Raw genomic sequence first — 21,706 nt, forward strand, 5'->3', positions numbered from 1 at the left:
CTTTTTCACGTCAAGGACCCCTAAACTGACACAAATTAGACCACGGACCCCCATCTGATAAGATTTTTGCTTTTAGATGTTTTATCACTGAATATGTATGACACCCATGACCAAAATAATCACACATTATGTCACTTTGTTACTTATGGGTGGAATTATAGTGAAAATAAATTACTCTCCTTTTTGCTGGGGACCCCCAGGAACCCCCTCAAGGACCCCTGAGGGTCCACAGACCCCAGTTTGAGAACCACTGGATTAATACACTTTGGTCCAATGCACAGGGATGTGCAGAGGATGTTAGAGGGGCAGGGTCCAAATTCATAAAAGGTGATTTTTGCAAATAATTAAAAAAAAATGCCTTGGCTGACTACTTTTGCGACACTGTTAAAGGAATATTAAAATGTATGTGATTAAAACAAACTCACGAGTCAGTTCTCCTCACACGTTAACCAGCCCAACTCTTACCTACTGTAGCCCTCTGACTGACATCCTCACTTGCAGAAGCTCAGGTTAATACTGCTGACAAACATGCACTTCCTCTGGCTGCATGGCTGCCTCTCTCACCTCCATGTTCATCTCTTACCACCTCTCCATAGACGGCACAAGTGCTTAATAACAGGCAATAAGAAGATGCTGATATTGCATGGCTAAGATACTACTACTATGTGCCAACAAATTAGTTTAATATAATTCACATATCATATCATAATACTGAGGCTTGGAAGACATCATGCATTGAAGCCACAATTCTAAAAAGCAACACATAAGCTTTAGATAAGGTGTATTAGACACTGGTTTATAAGAGATTTTAAAAGTTAACATTCCTTCATCTCTTCACTCCCTCCCTCCAAAAATACTGAGAAAAGTGCTTGAAATTAACTATTTGCCTAAATGTATAATGACATTTAGTGAACACTTAACATTCAACATTCATGTGTGCATCATATCGTCATTATCTTGTAGCTTATGGGGGATAAAGATACATACCTTTTCACAACTTTATAAATAACTTAAACAACTTGGAGAAATGTCTTGCGTGACATACCTGCTTTACATGGGATGTGCGATGACAATAATAGTCCCCCCCCCAATGTTAGTTCCATGCTATTGAATCTGTCAACAACAGTCACTTCACCTTGCGGTAAGCTATTAACACCAACATATACTAATATAAATTCTCTGTCAGCTACACTCAGCAACAAAATGAGGTACTGAGTATATTGTTGTGTCACGCTGGATGTAGCAGGAATAACAGGAATTTATTTATTTATTAAAAAACACCCCAGAAAAGGGTCACTTTCTCTCAAGGAGGCCAAACGGGCAGGTACTCAAGCCCCCTTTTGAGGTCTATTGGTGCACTTGCCTAATGCTGTGGAAGCCCTTTTGTGGAATTTGCCAACTCTGGATCCAGCAAAAGAGCCCCACACCATCACACTTCCTCATCCATGCTTTTATACAGACAGAAGGCTTGTAAGTAAGCAAAAAAAGGTCACCTGGACACCTGAGGGGTGTACCATGAAGCAAGTTCAACATACCCAGGCTTTCTTTGTGTGAGCTGGCTCGACAAACCCTGAACTCGCATTCAGAGATAAGTGGTATCACGACAGTGGTTACCAACTTTCTTTTTAAGCCAGGCTTTCTGCTTCAGGCTCTGTGCGCGTTCCCCTAAAAGGGGGCGTTTGGCACGTCATTTCACTCTTCTTCCACACAAACTGGACCAATCGTGTGCCGCCTACTTCAGTCAGGAGGAACAGCTCATTATAACAGAGAGCTATGAAGAATATAAATACATTATCACAGCAAAAAGCAACACTGTTGCTGCAAATAAGGCGAGAGAGGAATGCTGGCAGAAAACTGCTGATCGTGTAAATTCGTAAGTTAATATATTTATTTTAGCTCTCAATGCACTCTCAATGCCTCCCACATTCAGAGCTCTTCAACTTTAAACTTGATGCAGCAACATTATACTCAAGAAGTGCATTTAGGTCTGACTCTGTCCCATACTGACTGATAAGTGGAAATCACTTTAGTTTTTGGCCAAATCAAAGTGAAATTAATTTTATAGATTGAATATTATCTGTGATAAATACCAATAGACTAATCAATTTTCTAATGGGTGTTCTAATAGCTGCAGTACCAGCAGTGTTAAACGGACTTGGCAGCAAATCAGGTGGTTAGTGAAAGGGCGTTGCTTTTAATAGTCAATTTAAGCTTAAACTCGGAACATAACCTGCTCAGGACCAGGTTAAGTTTGCAGCATCAGTTACCATGGTGATCTAGCGAGGTTAAAAGAGAGCCACCTTCGTGACATTGAAAACCCTGGCTTTAGGTTCAACATAGCTTGTTAACCCACTAATCTCACTTTGTAGTACACCCTGCTGTGGGAATTGTTTGCATCAACTTTCAAGGCTTAATTTATGTCCATTGCTGCAGAAAAGCTGTGAGTTGTTAACTCATGACTTGATCCTTAAAAAGGTCTTTGTGTATAACTTTGAAATTTAAATTAGTTTCAGTCTTTAGTACCTAAACTTTTTTAACCTCTGGCAGGTTACCACTTTCCTTTGTATAGTTTAAGGTTATTCACTTGACTTGAACTGCTTAAATTTCAATGAAAACAGGGGAAAATATGGTAAAATCTTTGACTGGTAGTGTTAAGTGTCATTTGATCTTTTAGCTGTGCTTTTTGTTATTCATGCTCACCTTCAGAAATCAAACATCCCTATCAAGCTGTCTTATCACCCAGAGTTGTGATGTAATATAAAATGACAATCAATGGACTTTGAACAATTTCTTTTTCCCCATGAAATTAATTGTTTTTGCTTTTCTTTTATGAGATTATTTATGAAATTATATTGTTAGATTACTGTGTTACTGTGCAGCAAAAAATGAAATGGGTCTCAAAATTAATTTTCAACAACAACACAGGTCTCAACTCGCAGGTCTCAATTTTGTGAGAGACAGTCTTTAGACTAATGGTGCACTGACTAAACTGACTAAGACTTTGTCTGATTTCAGACCACCATGCCGTCGGCCTGTGACTCTCTGATTGAAGACATTGAAGACATGGTGTCTTCTAGCGACCCCACTCCTAATGAGAGGCAGTTTGCTAGAAAGAGTATCATACCGAGGTCCAGAAAGAAAAAAGAGATTCTGGGAAATGAGGAGCTCCAAGCTGACAGGTATGTCTAATGGTTACATTGATACAGTAGTTTAGAGTGTGAGTTAATTGTGGTATTATTTGTGTAGGTAAATCTAGCCTAAATTCTTAATCTGTCAATCAGTCTGTCTTGATTTCAAGCTTTTCAGTTAATCAAATGAACTGTGACATGTGGTGGACACACTGACTATATTTCTTTATTAAACTGAATAAAATGTGAAAAAAAATTGCAGATAAAAATGAGATGGTCATATTTAAGATTTGATAAGTTAGTTTATTAATTTTAGTTACAGAAGTATCAAAGTAAAACATTGCAGAATTGCTTTTTTGCAATTGTGCTACATGCAGCTTGTTGTGTGAAGTTTTTTATTTGGTTTTATTTGGTAGTGTTGCAGCTATGTGTTGCTCACTTTTTAATGAGGAGCTGCAAAAAACAGAAAAATTCAGTGTAGGACACAAGTGTCTGTTTAATTCCTTTTAAGGAAAAACCCAGATACACATACAGTGATGCTTGAAAGTTTGTGAACTCATAAATATGACCTAAAATGGATTTTCATGCAATTCCTAAAACTAGATAAAGAGACATCAATTAAACTAATGAGACAAAAACCATAAACTTCTTTGTTTATTTATTGTGGAAGCTGATCCAATGTTGTGTAATTCATTTGAAGGGGAAGTTAGAGTCAGCTGTTTCAATCAATGGGATGACAATCCGGTGTGAGTCTAGGAGGGTCTGCCTTATTAAAAGAGAGAAATCTCTTTAAATAAGGGGTTGTGAAGCTCAGACGTTCAAAGTCTGAGTACTAGATGGCTCAATAACACTTGGATAAATCAGAAGGTTATTGGAAAAAATGTTCTGTGGACAAATGAGACCGAAATCAAACTTTCTGGCTCGAATGAGAAGTGTTATGTTTGGTGACAAGCAAACCTTGCATTCCAACATAAGAACCTTAACCCATCCCATACCAGGTATGTTTGGGCCTGCTTTGCTGCCTCTGGACCAGGACAGCGTGCAATCATTGATAGAACTTAAAATTCTGAGTTGTACCAGCAGATTCTACAGGAACATGTCAAGGTATCCATCCGTCAACTGAAGCTCAACAGAAAGTGGGTCATGCAGCAACACAGTCATTCTATCAAAGAATGATTAAAGCAGAAGAAAGTTAATGTTTTGGATTGGCCGAGTCAAAGTCCCAATCTTAATCCTATAGAAATGCTGTGGAAGGACCTGAAGTGGGCAGTTCATGCAAAGAAGCCCGCCAACATCCCTGAGTTGAGACTGTTCTGTAAGGAGGACGATGTGCAGGGCTGATAAACAGTTACCAGAAACGTTTGGTTGAAGTTATTGGTGTAAAAGGGGTTCACACCAGTTATTGAAAGCAAGGGTTTGCATACTTCGGCCTCACACAAATATGTAAGATTGCATAATTTTCATCAATAAATAAAGGAATAAGATTTTGTCTCATTTATTTAATTGGGTTTCCTTTATTTAGTTTTAGGACTTATGTGAGAATCTGATCACATTTTAGGTCAATTATTAGAGGTTTGGAAATTTCTTGATTCTATGATACATTGCAGTGTTTCCCCTATAATTGTACGGACCTGGTGGGCCACCACCATTTGTATTTGGGAGCCTCTGTGTGGCACTGTTCTGAAACATGAGTCAACCTCTGTGTCGTTGCCTGGGAAACTCTTGACGCAATGTCAGTGCCTCGTCCCTTTAGGGTTTTTTCGGTCTGTACCACCGGGTCTGATAATGTGGATGTGGACGATTCTGAATCAATTAACAAATTACTCCACTGTGAGGGCAGTGCAGCACCTGGACAGTATATTGGGAACTTTCTACACCGTCACTCAGAAACTAATGTTACCAGAGCAGAGCAGTGAACTCCAGAAGAAACAAATGAGACCGGTTGACCAACACAAACTGCAGCATTAAACAACTTAAACCAACTCTGAGGTGAAGAAAATAACTCAGTGCTCAGTCTGTTTCATCTCAAAAACCCTGCGCCTGCTCAGCGTCTTGGACAATGATGTCTTTCCTCAGAGCTAACGGTGCAGCAGGGACGCTGCTCTCCACTGCTGGAGACATGACGTTAATAACACAGCAGAGCACTCCGCCTCCCTTCATTCTGTTATTCTCATACAGGCAGGAGACTGTAAGATGCTTTCAAATTAATGAATTCATTAATTTATGCAGTTAACTTTTTAAAATAAAAAGGCTGCAGACCATTTATCTTATCTGCCAGTTATGTTTCATATTGTAGTTCAGTGGAATAAGGACACCAGTGAAAGGTTTAACACACAGAATACTGGAGCAAGAGACTGAAAAAAGTGCCCCCTTTTCTATTCATTCAATTGAGAATTGGTTTTGAATTGAGAATCGAATTGGTCCGCTTTGTGTTGACACCACAAACAAACCGCACCAGAGTCTGCTTGGAAGTGTACTGACACAGCTTGAAAAGGTAGACCTCAGTGTGGTCGCTTGGTCCGCACTGATCAACAGCTTTCCATACCATATACAAACCATATGGGCATATGCACCACAGTTTCTTTGAACTGTTCCAAACAGATGGGAAAGCACCCTTTTAGTCTGTTTTACACAGAAATCCACTTAGACAAGAGACAAGAGAGATTTAAGTTGAATCAGTCCTTATTTATCTTTGTGTTTGTTTAGGGTTTATGGCAGATCTGTGAAATAACATAAAGTTTGGATATTGTTAATGGCATTTCCACACATCCTTTAATATAACTAACATAATTGTTTTCAATTTCTAGTGTGATCCCTGGCACCCAGAAAGTCTGGATGAAAACGTGGGGCTGCAGTCATAACAACTCAGATGGAGAGTACATGGCTGGACAGCTAGCTGCCAGCGGATACAAGATGACTGGTAAGAGATTGTTTAATCATGGTGATTTGTATTATGTTACTGCCTGGAGGCCAGTCAACAACATGACACAAATAATACCAATAGAATGAATGCTAATACTAATATGCACTAATAGAATAATATTAAGAAGGATTTCAGAATAAAGATTTAACATAAGTAAATGCTTATACAACTGGCAGGGTAGAATGTGTAAGTTTTCTGTTGAACTGTTGTCATTGATATTATTAAACACAAGGGGGCAGTCTTGATCTGTTAGTAAGTTGTGTCTCACTCCAGTGGGGGACTTTATTTTGCCCTAAATTGGGCTTTGCAGGCTAATTAATATGAGGGTGTAGGCCATGGTTTTTGTCGTCAGTTCTTATGAAGGAGGTGGGATTCATCCCCAACCTGAGTGGATTTTGTGAACGTAAAGCTCAACTGTGTGATCACTGGTCATATTAGCCTCTGGTATAAAGGCTATATATGATAAATAATGCACAGTGCTAATCTACAGGCCAATAACTGATCATTTCCATGGTCATTCATATCGACACCAAACTTATTTATTTCATTGGATGGAATCTTTGTATTTTTTCTCTAGGAAGTGTATGTTTAAGGCTTCCCTGTAAAACACTGATTGTCACAGTGTTTAAGTGAAAACTGATTTTTGCAAATATCAAAAAGGCTTCATTCTGCTCCCTTAAGTCATAACAGTCAAAGCATATTAGTTCTTATATATTTAAACTGAATATATAATAATGACTTTAAAATGTCTGTTGTTAGTGTTATAAATGACTGTTATTGGCATTGTTACAGCAAGTAGTTCCCATATTATGTCCTCAGGTTGTAACATGTCAGACATTTGACAGGTGTCACATTACAGATTTTTCAAAGAACACTGGACTACGTTCAGTGCTTCATCTTTAGTTTTGCATGTCTTTTGCATGGAGACTAGACATATTATGAACTTTATTGCCAGAGGTCTTTCAAGAGGGATTAAGTGTTTGTGTGTGAAGGCGTGTGTGTATGTTTAGAGGTGAAAGAGACCAACACAAACTGCATTTCTGTCCACTTGTGTTTATGGGCATTTTCCAAAAAAAAACTTGGTGTAAATGGAAAAAAATAAGTTGAAATATTGCAAAAAATGTTTGAGCTTGGCTGAGGTGGAAAAGTTGGTATGTCAACAAAAAAAGAAAATGCTGTGTATGCTCTGGTAGCCTACTGATTAAGACATATACTGCAACGACTGTGGTTTGATTCTGGCCACAGAGCATTGTTGTCTCTGTACTTTCCTCTAATACATAAAAGCAAAATGCCAAAAAATGTATCTTAAAAAAATGCAACAACGTGCAATAGAAACAAACTTGAACGTCACTCACACTACCGCTCCAATGAAGAGTTGAAAAATGGTGGCAGACCAAAACATCAGACCACTCTGTTCTTCCCTGCAATGGTTTAATGAGCCCAACTAACATTCACATAATAGTTGGATGGAAATGTGCATTAATTCACATTTTCTTTTGCCAATTTTCTGGCAATTTGGTTAAAATGTGGAATATATTTGGATTAAACCTGGCTGCTGACAAAGCAGAGTGAGATTGAGATGTTGTGTGTGCATTTTGCATTGTAGTTGTCAGTTTAAAATAACCTTTTGTTTATGATAATCAAACTGTTTTCTTACGTGTGTGTTTATGTCTATACTAGTGTGTGTGTGTCTGTGTGTGTGAGAGTCTGTGTTTATCTCTATCAGTTACAAAGAAAGAGGAGTTTTTGTTCTTTACATATGGACTAGCTCTCTCCGGGGGTGTGTTTTTGTGTGTGTGTGTGTGTGTGTGTGTGTGTGTGTGTGTGTTTGTGTCAGAGAAAAAGATGGAGAGAGAAACAGAAGAAGAGAGTTAATATTAACCCCTCAGGTGTTTCCTTCACCATGGGGTCTCCACAGCTATAGAAGGACATTAATCACACACTTCAAAAATGCAGATGTGCTCACTCACTTACACACACACACACACACACGCACACGCACGAGAAACAAGTTCCTCATGAACACAGGCCAGTGGTTTTCCCCTTCATCTGGTAGTTTAGACCCTTGATCTCTTAATCTTTTCCACCTTTCTTTGTTGTTACAGTTTTCTGTTTCCCTCGAGCATCGCTCAGATATAACCTGACTCTCTCTCATATTCTGTGTTTACTTTATTGTCTCTCACCCTCCCGTTTGACTCCGTGGCAGAGTAAAAGTGTCTACTAAGGCTTGATATTTAGCGTGCTAGATAGTGAAATGGTTAAAATAGTCTTTCAGGAAGTAAGTGTAGTGAAAACCTGTTGTTTGTATTGATGCAGCTGTTTTCTGTTCCCACTCTGAGTTCTGTACGGGAAAAATATCTGCCTGTCTCAGAATCTGATTACAGCACATAGCTTCTGTGGTTTTATATAGATTCATTTCAACCTAGTGTAATGTAATACTCCTTCAGGTAATAAGGTTAAAACCTGCTGCTATGGATATTGAATTTTTTCTAATCTATGAATTAGGTCGGTTTCTGTCTCCCTCCCTTCTCCTTACAGTAGGACCACAGAGTGACCATCCTGGTTTCCAGAAGTGTTGCATGTATGTCCGCAAATATCACTGTTTTATTTCATTTAGAATTCAGGTCACAAGAAGTACTCCCTACTTGTGATACGAACATCTGTGTTCATAAAATATTTCACTCCTACCACCATTATCTTACAACACAGACAAGCACACCATTAAATATGAAATCAACCACAACTTTATTAATGTATTCTGTCGGGGCATATTTGACAACCGTCATTTTATTGCTTGATGCTTGTAGGCTTGTGAGACAAACTAAAATCAGGATAACAGTAGATATGTAGATACCAAAAGAAAATGGGTCATAGTTGCACTAGGTTGGTTGTTTTTAAAGGCGTTCAGGTTGACTCGCATGACTGCTCGCATTTGAAAGAAGGTGTATTCATGTTTGATGTTATGATGGGATATTGGTATACACCTCTTGGCTTTTGTGTGTGTGTGTGTGTGTTTGTTTTCTCGTTGACAACAGGATTAGTTTCTCCTTTGCCTGTCACCACTCTGACAAGGTGCTGCATTCTCAACAGTCCGTGTGTATCCGTGTGTTTGTGTGTCTTTCTTCATACCTGGTTTAATTCTGCCTGCAAGCGTAGCGTTGTTACAACACAGTAAGCACTGCTGACAAAGGTTGAAGTTATGGGCATGTAACGTTTACCTAAGAAGTGCCTCCACTCGTTTGTGTCTGTGTGTGTCCCACAGGTAACAGCTGCATAAAAGAGCAGTTAGAGTCTGTTATTTACCTCCTTGATTAATATGGTTTTTCCCCCCATTAAGCAGCTCAAAGATTTCTTAATCCTTCACCAACAAAGCTTCAGAATACTTCCTCTTCTAGCCTTGTCGTCTCTTTCTCTCTCTCACTTCTCTCTCTACAAAGTACTTTAAAGGTCAGTGTCTCACTGCTAAAGCTAAAGGATTAGTTTGGTTTCTGGCTCCCTCCCCTCTGCTTTTTATCTATGTCTTTTCCTCTTGTTTGCTTACTTGTCTCTTCTTCTTCTTTCTCTTCTCTCCTATATCACTTTTTTCTTTTTGTATTTCTTTCTGCCCCCCCTCCTCTCCTCCTTTCGCGTGTGAGTGTCTTTGCTCATTGTTTTTCACCGTGAGATTGTTGGAAGGAGAAATTGCCTGTCATGGTCCGAATCAGGGAAGATTACACTCAGGACAGGCTGGGATTGTTTTGAATTGTATAGTATGGAATGCAATGCAATTGTCTAGAATGGCATGAAATTGTTGGGAGCCCATGGGAGAGAGAGAGGACTAGTCTGGAATGACAAGGACTGAAATGGGCTCCTAAAGGATGTAGTGTCTAGTCTTTGGTCAGATTGAACACGTGGACTTCGAGCAGGCTGAACATTATCATTTGTGAGTCAGTTTGTTATGTCCTCCTAAAAAAAACTATTCAAAACAATGCTATCGTAAATATCAGACCAATACCTCTGTTGCGTCTGTCACTCAGATCCGCAGTGTTGTTCCACAGAGTTTAAACGAAAGAATTTAGACAAAGACGGAGCTTCAACTGCCCGACAGCGTGCTCAGAAAACATGACATCACCTTCTCTCCCTCCCTCTCGTCTCATCCGCTCGTTTTCTCCCTCTGTCACACCTCCTGCCCTCCCCTGTCCTTCTTCCGTCCTCCTCTCTAACTCTTTCTTTCTTTCTTTCTTTCTTAAACTATGACATCACCTGGTGTGAGACGTAGTAGCAGTCCTCGCGACGGCCTCTAGGTGGCATCCTTGGCTCATGGAAAGTGCTTTTTTTTATTGAAAGACTGAATCTCTGCAATATCAGGATGATGTCATCCCTCTGAAGAACAGACAGTGTTCTCATTCATAGTTTTAAAAGTTGTAACTTTCAGTCCTTGAGGGCTACACATGACCCTGTGTGATCGTTAATGTTAGTAAAATGAAGCCAGCTCTTATATCACACTGTTAATAACTTGAAATCATTATAATGAAACAGTATTAGACGTCATGGAGACCTTTACAGTCTACAGAGCATTTTTTTTACACCAAATGTTTCAACTCATAGTGCTGCTTTCATTTAACATGTTTCATTCATATTTGAGCTTAAATGGAACATAACACTTGCTGGCTTGTTTAGGTCATAAATTACCTGCCAGTTGATTTACTCAGTTGTAAAATATATAAAATATGATGTCTCTCCTCAGTTTTTGAATTGTTCTGTTTAACTTCAATGAAACAACAACGTGTTTCACTGCTCCACTCCGCTTTCATTGTCTTAAGTCTTGTTGTTACTGCCTGTGCTTGTTCAACCTGGCTTGTCCTGAGTTGCTGTTTCACTGTCCAACCAAAGAGGGCACTGTTTACCCACCACAGTACACCGATAGTACATGAATCCCATTTGAGCAGCAGAGCGATGTGCCAAACGGTGACTTCATAGAAAGGTGTGTATGCTCACACATGCACGCACACACACATGCACGCACACGCACGCGCACACACACACTCTTTTCATGGAAAGTCACACCAGGATATTTTGATTGTTTTTGGCTGCTCTCGCCCCCCTCCCCCAATCTCCTCTCTTCCAGCCAGCCACACACACACACACACACACACACACACACACACAGCTCTTCAGTTATGATTTTACATACCGGTTAGGCAAAATTACTCCCTGGTACACAAAGTCAGCCAAATGAGGCGTTCTCAGTTCCTGGTTTGGACACAGACGGTTGGAGGATATGAGTTTCAGAGAGAGGGTGTGAGCTGTTTTGATAAAATGATGCATACACATAAGTGATTAGCAGGTATTACAGGTGTTGCTGTGGACAGAAAAAGCCAGAAGTGTCACATACACTGTAATTTCACCGTGCCTTTTAGACAACAAACTGCTTCATGATTATTATGATTAATATGAAATGCATCATTGGCTGTGAAAAGACAGATGGATTAGCAGGTAGTATTGTGCTTTTAGCACTAAATGGGTTTTGTTCATATTTGAACTCAAACACTTAATGCTATGTGCACCTTACATGGCAGTTGAAGAAAAACATAAGGCATATTTGTAAAGGTAATATAGATATATTGGCATTTTACTGGCATAAAACACATTTTTGTTCAATTAATTTCCTTACTTTTTCAATCTATACAAATTATACATATTATTAAATTTTAAATTCACAGTTCCATGTTCAAATTTAGGCTGAAACAGCGTCAAACTGTTGTGATTCAACTCATATTGCATTTGTGTTACAAGCGCTTCTGCCGCTCTGTGTGATTGTATTACATCACTGTAGAGTATTGTCACTCTGAGTGTGTGTGTGTGTGTGTGTACCTCGCATACATGCCATCTCATTCATAAAACGGAGTGTGTGAGGATTTTCTGATTGGCTGACTGCGTGCTACGCAACATTACACGCCACAGTGTAGCCAATGAAAACTTACAATGTTCTTTCTGACTCCACCACTCACATATACACACACACATGCGTTAGTGCACACAACCCGCTCACTCACACACACACACACATACACGTCTGCTCTCACACACACACACAGTTGCAGACGTGGTGGGAATTGATATTGTACAGGGAAAATGTGTGAGAGACGGTTTTCGACAGCCGTCATTCTGCAAGATTAGACATAATGCTTGGTGTGCGTTCGCATGTGAGAAAGACTCTGTGTGCTCTCGCTGTCTTTCCACTACCTCACAACTATGTGTGTCAGTGACAGACCCACTCTGCTGTTTTTTAGAGAGGGAAAGGGGAGAAAAGGGTGAAGGGGAAAGTACTGTTAGGAAAGATGAGAGGATGATGATGTAAGGAAAGACGAGAGGAAGAGTCAGTGGGGAAGGGAGGGAGGGTGCTGGGATGAAAGGTGCAGCCGATGGAGACAGATGCAAGCCAAAATCAGCTAAAGCGGTTGGAAAAAGGGAGCCGAAAAGGGAGGGCAATTAACTGCCAGTGAAAGCGTACTAGACTCTGGCAAATCTGTAGAAACAGGGAGCAGGGAGATGGATAGATGGAGAAATAACGGAGTGTAGAAAGGCAATGAAAGGTAAAGAGACGAGAGGGGAGCGGTTTGAAGAGTGCAAGATGACTGGAGAGACATACAGAAAGAGACAATCGGTGCATTGCAAAAGGAAGTTAAGTAGATGGAAAATGGTGGTTGGCAGCAGTGGGCGTAATGTATACTGGTTGGTAAATCATGTGACACAGTTTTAAGAAAGTAAGAGCTAAAAACTACAATAGAAACTAAAGTATCATGGAGCAAAACATTGAAAAGAAGTTTAAATTTATACAAATAAAGACATTTTCATCACTGTGTGTACACTTTAAATATATTTAATGTAATACCTTCATGTTCAGAGCAGACATGTGACAGGTAGAGAGGCTGTATATATATATGTACATTTGGTGACTTGAGGGTTAAAATACAAAAAAAAACAATTTTAAATATTAAAGATTTTACAATCACACAAAATGCAAGAAATGTTTGTAATTTTAAGAAAGGGAAACACCCCCTGAAAAACTTGTTTTTGCCGACCTACAGTAGTTTAACTTCTCACCTGGTTGCAGTGATGAACATGTGCATCCAGCAACCCACAGCATCACTGCTGGGTGTGGTTATAGGTGAAAAAAACCTTGAAACTTCCAACCAGAGAGGGCAGCAAAACACTGCATTTCACCCAGGTGTTAAGTGTTAACTTTTTAATATTTAACATTACTGTTTTACTATCTTAATATACTTTGCCAGAATATTTAAGTAATTAGTTTTCTGACTTAAAGGACAGGTTTACAGTTTTTCAAGTATGTCTTAAAACAATAGTCAGGTGGCCAAATTAACATTGAAACATGTTTTTCTTAATGTAATCATTCCTCCTGTTCAGACTGGCCATTAAGAGATCCCTTCATAATATACTTTCAATGTAATTGAATGGGGGGAAAAAAAATCCACAGTCCTCCTAATGTATTTAAAACGTTATCTTCAGTTAAAATGAAGCTTCAGCTGTCCAAATTAGACTAATCAAATCACTATCTTCCAAAGTTACAGTCTTATTAGTGCCAAATTACATTTTTTGTTACTATCATTCCACTTCAGCTCAGCAGGGAAACACTGTCCAGGGAAAAACAAAGAGAGACTTTTATACTAAAAAGACTAACCTTGGGAGTTATCCACTTGATTTGACAAACTCAGATGGCTAAATAAATTTTTGCAGCAATCAAGGTCTGTGGATTTCCCCCACCCATCACTTACATTGTAAGCACATTTGGAAGGGATTTTTTAATGGCCAGTATGAACAGGAAGAATGATTACAAGCACAACCTGTTTTCATGTTCATGTGGACGTTTGACTATTGTTTAAAGACAGAAAAATTGTGAACCTATCCTTTAACTGACACAGAAAGTTATCACAATTTTGAGTAAACAGGACCAATAACTCTTTATTGTTTGTGCGGCTTTAACAGAGCAAAACTGTTAAAATGATAATGGGACAGCCCTGTCCCATCTCTTCTATAAGACGCAACACACTCACACACACATACACCCAGTTTCCATGGCTTTGAATTCGTCTGAAGTCCTACAAATAGACCCATGAGTCAAGGCAGTCAAGTGTAACCATTTAGAGGCCAGGAGATTAGAGTGATCCCAAGTCCTGTGTGCGTGTGTGTGGTGTGTGTATGTATGTGTGTGCGCACGTGTGTGCTTTGGTGATCTACAAGGTGACCCACGTGTAGGCAGCACCCAGTAACCATTTAGAGGCCATAGGATTAGGGACCCCAGCCATTCCTGCCTTAAAATTCCCTTGAGGGAAATATGGATAGAGTAGAAGAAGGAAAACGGGATAGCCTGTGGAAAGGAGGGATCACTGCTCAATTTTGTCTATTGATTACTTTGAGGAAAGGAATTTTGATAGCATTGCACACTGACCTGATGAGAGCAGCTATTGTCTAAAGAACTAGTCATCATCAAAACCCACAAAATCAGATGTACCCACAAAAGGGATTTATTGGCGTCATCCTTGATGATTTTGCCATATTAAATAAGACTAACAGCCTGGTAACTGATTGAGTAAATAAAGTAAGTAGTTTGTGTTAAAACAACCTAATTTCTCCCAAGGATGGAAAGTTTTCTTGTAATGTTAGTAGCACTTCCCATATGTGAGGTTTAGGAGCTAGGAAGGGAAATCATAGTAGACTGAAAGAGAGACCACTCCTTGTTCCACTGAGAAATAAAAAAAACTGAACATGTGCAGTCCCCCAAGGATGGTGATACCTTGTTTTTCTAACCAGAAAGGATCAGGAAAGACAGAGGAAGACGAATGGAAGCGAGAATCACTGTTCCACTCTTTTCTCTGTCCATTCATTTGTTCACTGGCACTTTCATTCTTCTGATGAAGAAAACTAGAGATAAATTAATGAAGAAGCTTATCCTATAGAGGAAGGTAGTGTATTCCCTATTCCCCGCAGAAGCCAGCCAGCCAGTCAACTCCCTGTTATCCCAGGAATACCACCTGCACTCCACAGGGATTGTGAATACCCTGAAGGGATATAATAGGAATATCATGGAGAAGATGTGAGCAATGGGATAAGGCAGGAGCTGAGGGAAAGGCAGGGGGTTGGAAAGGGTTAAGGAAGGGAGGGACTTGGGAATGTGGAGTGAAGCCAGGTTTTGCATATATTCAAAGTGTCGGGCCTTAAATGAAAGCAGGGAGATGAAAAAACGGAAGGAAAAATGAAAGCTAATGGCCTCTGGATTGACAGTTCAATCTTGGATCAGCGCGTCCACACTGGCTTTCCTTTCCCTTCAACAAGCCGCATCAGGTGCTATTTAATAAGGCATTTAAACCCCAGCATCGCAACTGGAGCTGCTCAGTGGGCAACGCGACATGCCTGTGGATATGTTGGGCAGCTCCCAGTTGTGAATGTGTGTGTATGTAACCCAACCTCCACAGCTCCTTCCTGCCTGTTCTTATCTATTAATATGCATGCAAGTATGGATGTGTTCTTTGGCAACTGTTATGCCTAAAAGTTAAGACGTATCGTTAGCAAAACTGGAAAGGTAATTATATGTAATGGTCGAGCCTAATTAGCTATATATCTTAACATTTGTTGAGTTCTTGTAGACTTTTAGACCAGCCGGCTCCTCCTCTCTACCACTTTCACCTGACAGCAGTAAGTCTCTTTACATCAGCAGCAGAGGAGAGGATGAATGACGTCATGAACAAGAGCACTGTAGTTGATTGGAGTCAATCCCATATACACTGTTTTGCTGCTAATACTCTGAGTCCGCTGTACATACTCCCCAACATATACACAAACCCTTTCTAGTAAAAACTGCTCATTTATGTGAACCAAACTGGGTATCGTTATTGCCCCGTTAGTGACCGAGCAGAGCTAATGCATGTTAGCTCAGGGAGCTTTACTTTCCCTTTTCAATAACTTTTTATTGAACTAAATACTATGGTGGACATAAACAGAACAGCAGAGAAAAAATAAAGAGAAACAGGAGCTATTGTGACTGACTGGCGAGTTAGTGACCAAGTTTCTGGCCCCACCTATTTTGCACGGATGAGCAAACGTCACTTTGTGGTGTGGCTGCTACTCAACGCATTGTTGGTTTCGGTCCTTTCATGGAATTTGTTGACAACAAGTCAAATATTGAATTTCACCAGTCTTATCCTTTTAACACGTATTGTTTTTGTTAGGCACGTTAGGTGCTTTTGCAGGTCACGGTAGAGGTCAACTGCTGCCTCAGTTGAATGCTTCTCTTATCACTTCTTCAACATAGAGCAACAAAGTTTCAGTGCAGTGAGAGTTGCAGTGACAGATATGATACAGAGCCAACAAGTGTTAATCAGGGTCAACACAGGACAAATTGAGTTTTAGTCACATTATTTGACAGGACGAACTGGTCCACATTCAAAATGTCAATGTTTTCATAGAATTACATGTCTTCATTTGTTCAGCGGAGCGATGTCAGGGACTCACTTAACTTTCCTCTCGTGGAGGACAAACAGTGAAATATTGTGTCTGACTCTTTGACAGTAGAGCTAAAAGAAGCAAAGCAAGATGATCTGTATTCTTTGACATTTGACAACTCATTGTCGCGTTCTCCGTTTTTGAATAATTAGCTTGTCTGTTACTTAATAAGCTGAAAGAGACTTTTTGTCTTTCTTACTTCTAATTTGTCCTCTCTTCTTTGTTTTTCCTGTCATCTTGACTCAACAAGGAAAACAAATGTAATTTCCCTCATGAAGACGAAATGAAAGCTTGAAAGACATTAGTAATTAACGTGGCATGCGATGGCTGTTGGTTGTGGGGGGGGGGGGGGAGAAAGCGTGTGGGTGACATATGGATACAAAGCAAAGAAAATCGAGAGTTAGGCATTCAAGGACATGTAGTAAATGACTTTTCAAGGCCTCCTTTGAGGTTTTTTCTCTCTCCCTCTCTTCCATTTGGCCCTTTTTTTTGTTGTTTTGGAAGATAACCCCTGCTTGCTGTCTGAGTGTCCAATGTTCAACCATCAGTGCCATTATTCGCTGACCACCCGCTGAAATGGAAAGCAGGGGTGACCTGTATCGTCGTCTGTGGATGTTCATATGAGGCCACCTGCTGGAATGAAAGTACTGGCTACCTATGATTGAAGAGAGAGAAAGTGCAGGCATAAGTGTTTGTGTGTTTTATGAATTTGTCAGTTTTGTGAGGACCGGTCAAAAATCGAAAGGGAAGAACAAGAGAATAGTTGGGGATGTTAAAGAATTCAGAGGTCCTCATAAGTATTTTAATAGAAGACAGTGTGTGTGAGTGCTTGGGTTTGTGTGCACTTCAGTCCTTTTGTAATAAATTTATTCTACATGTGTCTCTGTCTAATCTTTCCTTCATACATATAAATGAATCAGCTATGTGCTAGATTTCCATGTGAGAGCACAGATATTAGATAAAGTGGATTTAAAAGCCACGGATGATTTGAGCAGCGGGTTTAATTTGAATCATCAACAGACAAAGTAACCTTGATCGCCAAGCAGAAAAAACGACTTGACTGGAAGCATCGGTAGGACCTTGCTTGACCAGAGAGAAATTGTGAATGAATATAAGTAACTGTGTGTGTGTGTTTGTGGTCATCCACGGGTTATAGGCCTAATAGCCTGTCTGCTGTCCACTCTGCAAGGCGGAGTATAAACAAGTTATAATTGAGCTTGAATTTATTTGAAGGCTTGAACTTGTTTTAAGGTGTGTGTGTGTGTGTTTCTCTATTCACGGGAACTTTTGTCAACTTTCCATCGAGTCAACCACTTCTATTAACTTCTATTTTCTGACTCAATATTTTGCCTTCTTTTGGGGATTATGTTAGCAGTAATGTTTAGTCAAGAAATAGAGTGATAGCTATGTATAGAGAGTTGAAGTCATGACGTCATGTCCGGGCTAGCCGTTGTTCCACTAGCTAGCTCAGTGCGATCTCTCATTAAGCATTTCTTTCATCTGTCTTTCTGAAAAAGCAAAGCATGTTCTTGGGGTTTCTTTCCATATTCTAGGACAACTTGCACAAAAAAACAGCACTTGCTCTTAGAAGTTGATAGTTAAACAACAATTACTTTTCGAGCATAGAAAAAACTGCAGTCCTCATGAGAAAGCTACAAGTGCTGATACTCATGTCAGTATAAACACCTTTACAGTGATCAGTCCTCTCTGTCTTGCTGTTATTACAGACATGTCTGAACTAGCTGCGACCCCTGACTAGCTCATAGATGCACCTCTTCTGTCGAGCCATAATGTTTAGCCCGCGAATATCTAGGGCTTATGGGAAATGGTGTTCATAAATGCCTCTAAAAACATCAATAATATAATAATAAACAATGATATTGGATTATTGTTCAAAAAACTATCAAGCCACACATCATACTGTTGAGAAAGGCTCTGTTCCAAGCTGGATTTTTAGTTATTAGCATAGTTAGATGTCAGTGGGATTTTGAATGAGGTTTTCTTACTTCTGTTACAGAACCTGGAAGCTCTGGTCTCACTTGGGCTCTCTGATGATTAAGTATTAAGTCTGTCTGTGTCTGTTGAATGTGTCAAGTGTGGTGGTTGTAGGATTTAAACAGTAGTTTAAAAGTAATGAATTTTAATACTAAACCCTAATATTCATGGTTTGTAGTAATATATCTTCTTGTTTAGACATTTGATATGCTCAACCAAATGGAAAAGGGTCTATTTTTTTATTGTTAGTATTATTTATTCCTGTTCCCTGTTCAGTCTCTCTAATTTGCATTCGATACTCAGAAGCTGGATCAAACACATAAGCACAGCAATACATGCACATACAGAAGTGTGTGAAGTTTATTGATAATCTGAGGCTTTCCACATGGCAGACAGATGGCTCTTCTAATCTTCCAGACAGACACTGCCTTTTGATATCTGATCTGATGATTACTAAGAGTGTGTGTGTGTGTGTGTGTATTTGTATGTGTGTGTGGTTTCCAAGGATGAACTCAATAAATCTGTCCTCAGAAGGCCCCCGCTGACTCCTGTATTTGTGTGTGTATGGTCATTCAGCCTTTTAGTTTGTTAAACTTATTTTACAGTTGCGGTTTGAATGTGTCTGTATTCTTGTCATCATGACTTTGTGGTTCATAGTTGATCAATGGTTAAGCAGGACTGTTATGACAAGTCTATTTTTCTGAACTTCATTTTGCCTGTTTCTTGGTCACGTATCAGTTATTCTTCGGTATTCTGAGTTTATAAAGGACATAATATGAATATTTATGTTATCATGAAAAGGAAGAGAGGGATTCACTGGCCTCCAAAATAGCTCATTTTGATCTTTAGCTCAAGGAGTTACACACATGGCAATTGAGTCCAACTCAGACCTACGTTTATACAGTAATATTTAAGTCTGCTTCTGTTTATTTAGCCTACCCTGCACAATGTTTCTGCCTAACATAACATGTTGGTATTGTGTACAGATAAAGATGGCGTGAGAGCCCATGCTATGGGCAAGCTGCTCTCTGAATGTCCACACATGCACGAAAGGAGGAAGATGTTTATCTTCATTGGTTGGAAGCTCACGTGTTCAAAGTTTGAGCTTTGCAAAAGTGTGAAAAGCCTCTGCATCTTTTTGATTTAACAAATTCATCTTTTGCTCACAGATTGTGAGATGTAGCAGATCTGCTTATGTGTTATGGGCTATGTCAGAGATGTAATACTATCTGTGTTGTCCTTGAAATTTTTTAGTTTGTTCAGAAAGTTTAAGTTCAGAAAAAGGCCTGAAAAATCTACTTTTAGGTCAACTTTTGGTAATGATTTGCTGGTACTGTCACACACTGTCAACTAAGGTGGCTTTACAGTAAAAGGCACAGCAGCTATCACTGTCTTCACTTTGAAGTGAGGAAGTGTTGAACTTTTATCAACAGTAGCTTTAAGCATCAATATTATCTTACAGCAGCAAATGAAGTGAGTACAAAAAACAACAGGACTCCTACTGTGACGGTGCCGGTTGAATGACAGAATGAGTTCTTGCAAACAGTGACAAAATAAGTCAATATTATGCTGAGGAAAGTTGTCAGGGTGATGAAATTTTCTGGTGTGGTGCCTCTTTATAAGTGGATGAGTGTATCCGATGTACCTGCCCCTTAAAGTGCTGAGAGCATCACCCGTCTAGGTTAATGCCACGCTCTGTCTGAGTCTTATAGCGTTAAGTACATTGATACATGGCTGTCTGACTACCTGTCTCAGTGTATTGTAATGTGCTAGCAGCATGATTGTCTCAGCTTGATTTAGCTTCTCTGACCTGATATCTGATTAAAGAGACTCAGATGTGTGTAGGAACTGGATTAGCATATAAAAAGACAGTGACGGGACATCAGATAATTCTGATGCCATCTGTTTCAATGGATTCTGTTAGACGGGAGACGTACTGTGTGCTTTTCTGTGCGTGTGCAGCCCCCACACCCCTGCTCCCTTTCATTGTCCTCGCCACTTTTTTAGGCCTGTTATTTGTATTTGTACTGCAGATTTTCCTGCCTTTTGTCCTATTATTTCCTGTTTTTAGTTTTTTATTTTATTTTTGTCCCAGGGAAAAACAGACCCATTATTAACACAGACCATGAACAAAGACATCAATTATTTACTACGGAAAACACTTTAAATTGTACCATTTTGTAATGATTTATTAATTAGGAGGCGAATTCTCTGGGATTTGGCTTCATGTCTGCCCCACCTAACTAATGTATTTATGCACGAATGCATGGAGGCACACATTCAACAAGCATGTATGCGTGTGCACACACTCACACACGTGCACATAAATACCATAGGCAGCTTTGTGCTGTTAAAACGCTTTCAACGGGTCCATAGGATTATCCGTTTAGATGCCTGTTGTAATTTCACATAAATCAGATTTTAATAAATACTGCATTTTTCTGAAAACAAAAAAAAAACTGTCTAGGAAACAGCAAGATTAAGAATATGCATTTTTAATGAAGCAAAGCAGTTTAGAAGTGATATACTATACTGCATGTATAGGAGAGTTAGAGGGAAAAGTGAGATGTTGATAAAATGCTGAAACTGGTAAAATCAAAAGAATAATCAGAAAGTTGTAGTTGAATGAATTTGTATTTATTGTCAGGTATCTTAGCTTTTACTTTTGACATTTGGTATCCCTGTGCACTATCTCTTTATACACCTGTGTTCCAGAATATATCTTTTCAAAATAGTTGTTGCATTCAAAGTTATTATAATCACAAGATATCGGTATTATGGTAAACATTACGCAGGATGTTTATTATGTAAAAGTCCACAAACAGACCAGCCTGCTTGATTGGTGTGCATATAAATGTACTCAGAGGCTGTAAACTAGAATAGCGATATTTACGTGTAAAGTGTGTGTGTCTCTGTGTGTGTGTGTAATGTTTGGGTATACATATTTTGTGCAGAACAGCCTTTCTAATCACCAGTCTACCTGCCAACATCCACATTCCTTTTACCACTCAGTGCTAAGCACATCAGCAACAAGCTTGTGTGTGTGTGTGTGTGTGTGTGTGTGTGTGTGTTAGAGGCTGTGATTAAGCTTTGCAGTGTTCATTTCAAATGTGGTGGCATTGCAGGTAGAGAGATCAGGTGATGTGTTCAGGGCAACACT

At 39.4% G+C, this 21,706-nt stretch overlaps 1 protein-coding gene across 1 annotated transcript in view; it reads left to right on the top strand.

Moving 5' to 3' along the window:
• cdkal1 (CDK5 regulatory subunit associated protein 1-like 1) overlaps nucleotides 1–21,706 on the top strand; it is a 244,305-nt gene that overhangs the window by 733 nt on the left and 221,866 nt on the right. The window contains exons 2-3 of the mRNA XM_042423928.1: nucleotides 3,016–3,179; nucleotides 5,936–6,048. Of these exons, the coding sequence (XP_042279862.1) occupies nucleotides 3,022–3,179; nucleotides 5,936–6,048 (271 nt within the window). The 5' untranslated portion in view covers nucleotides 3,016–3,021. The remainder of the gene's footprint in view (nucleotides 1–3,015; nucleotides 3,180–5,935; nucleotides 6,049–21,706) is intronic.

The sequence above is a fragment of the Thunnus maccoyii genome, chromosome 10, assembly GCF_910596095.1.
Source record: "Thunnus maccoyii chromosome 10, fThuMac1.1, whole genome shotgun sequence".
Classification (NCBI taxonomy): Eukaryota; Metazoa; Chordata; class Actinopteri; order Scombriformes; family Scombridae; genus Thunnus; species Thunnus maccoyii.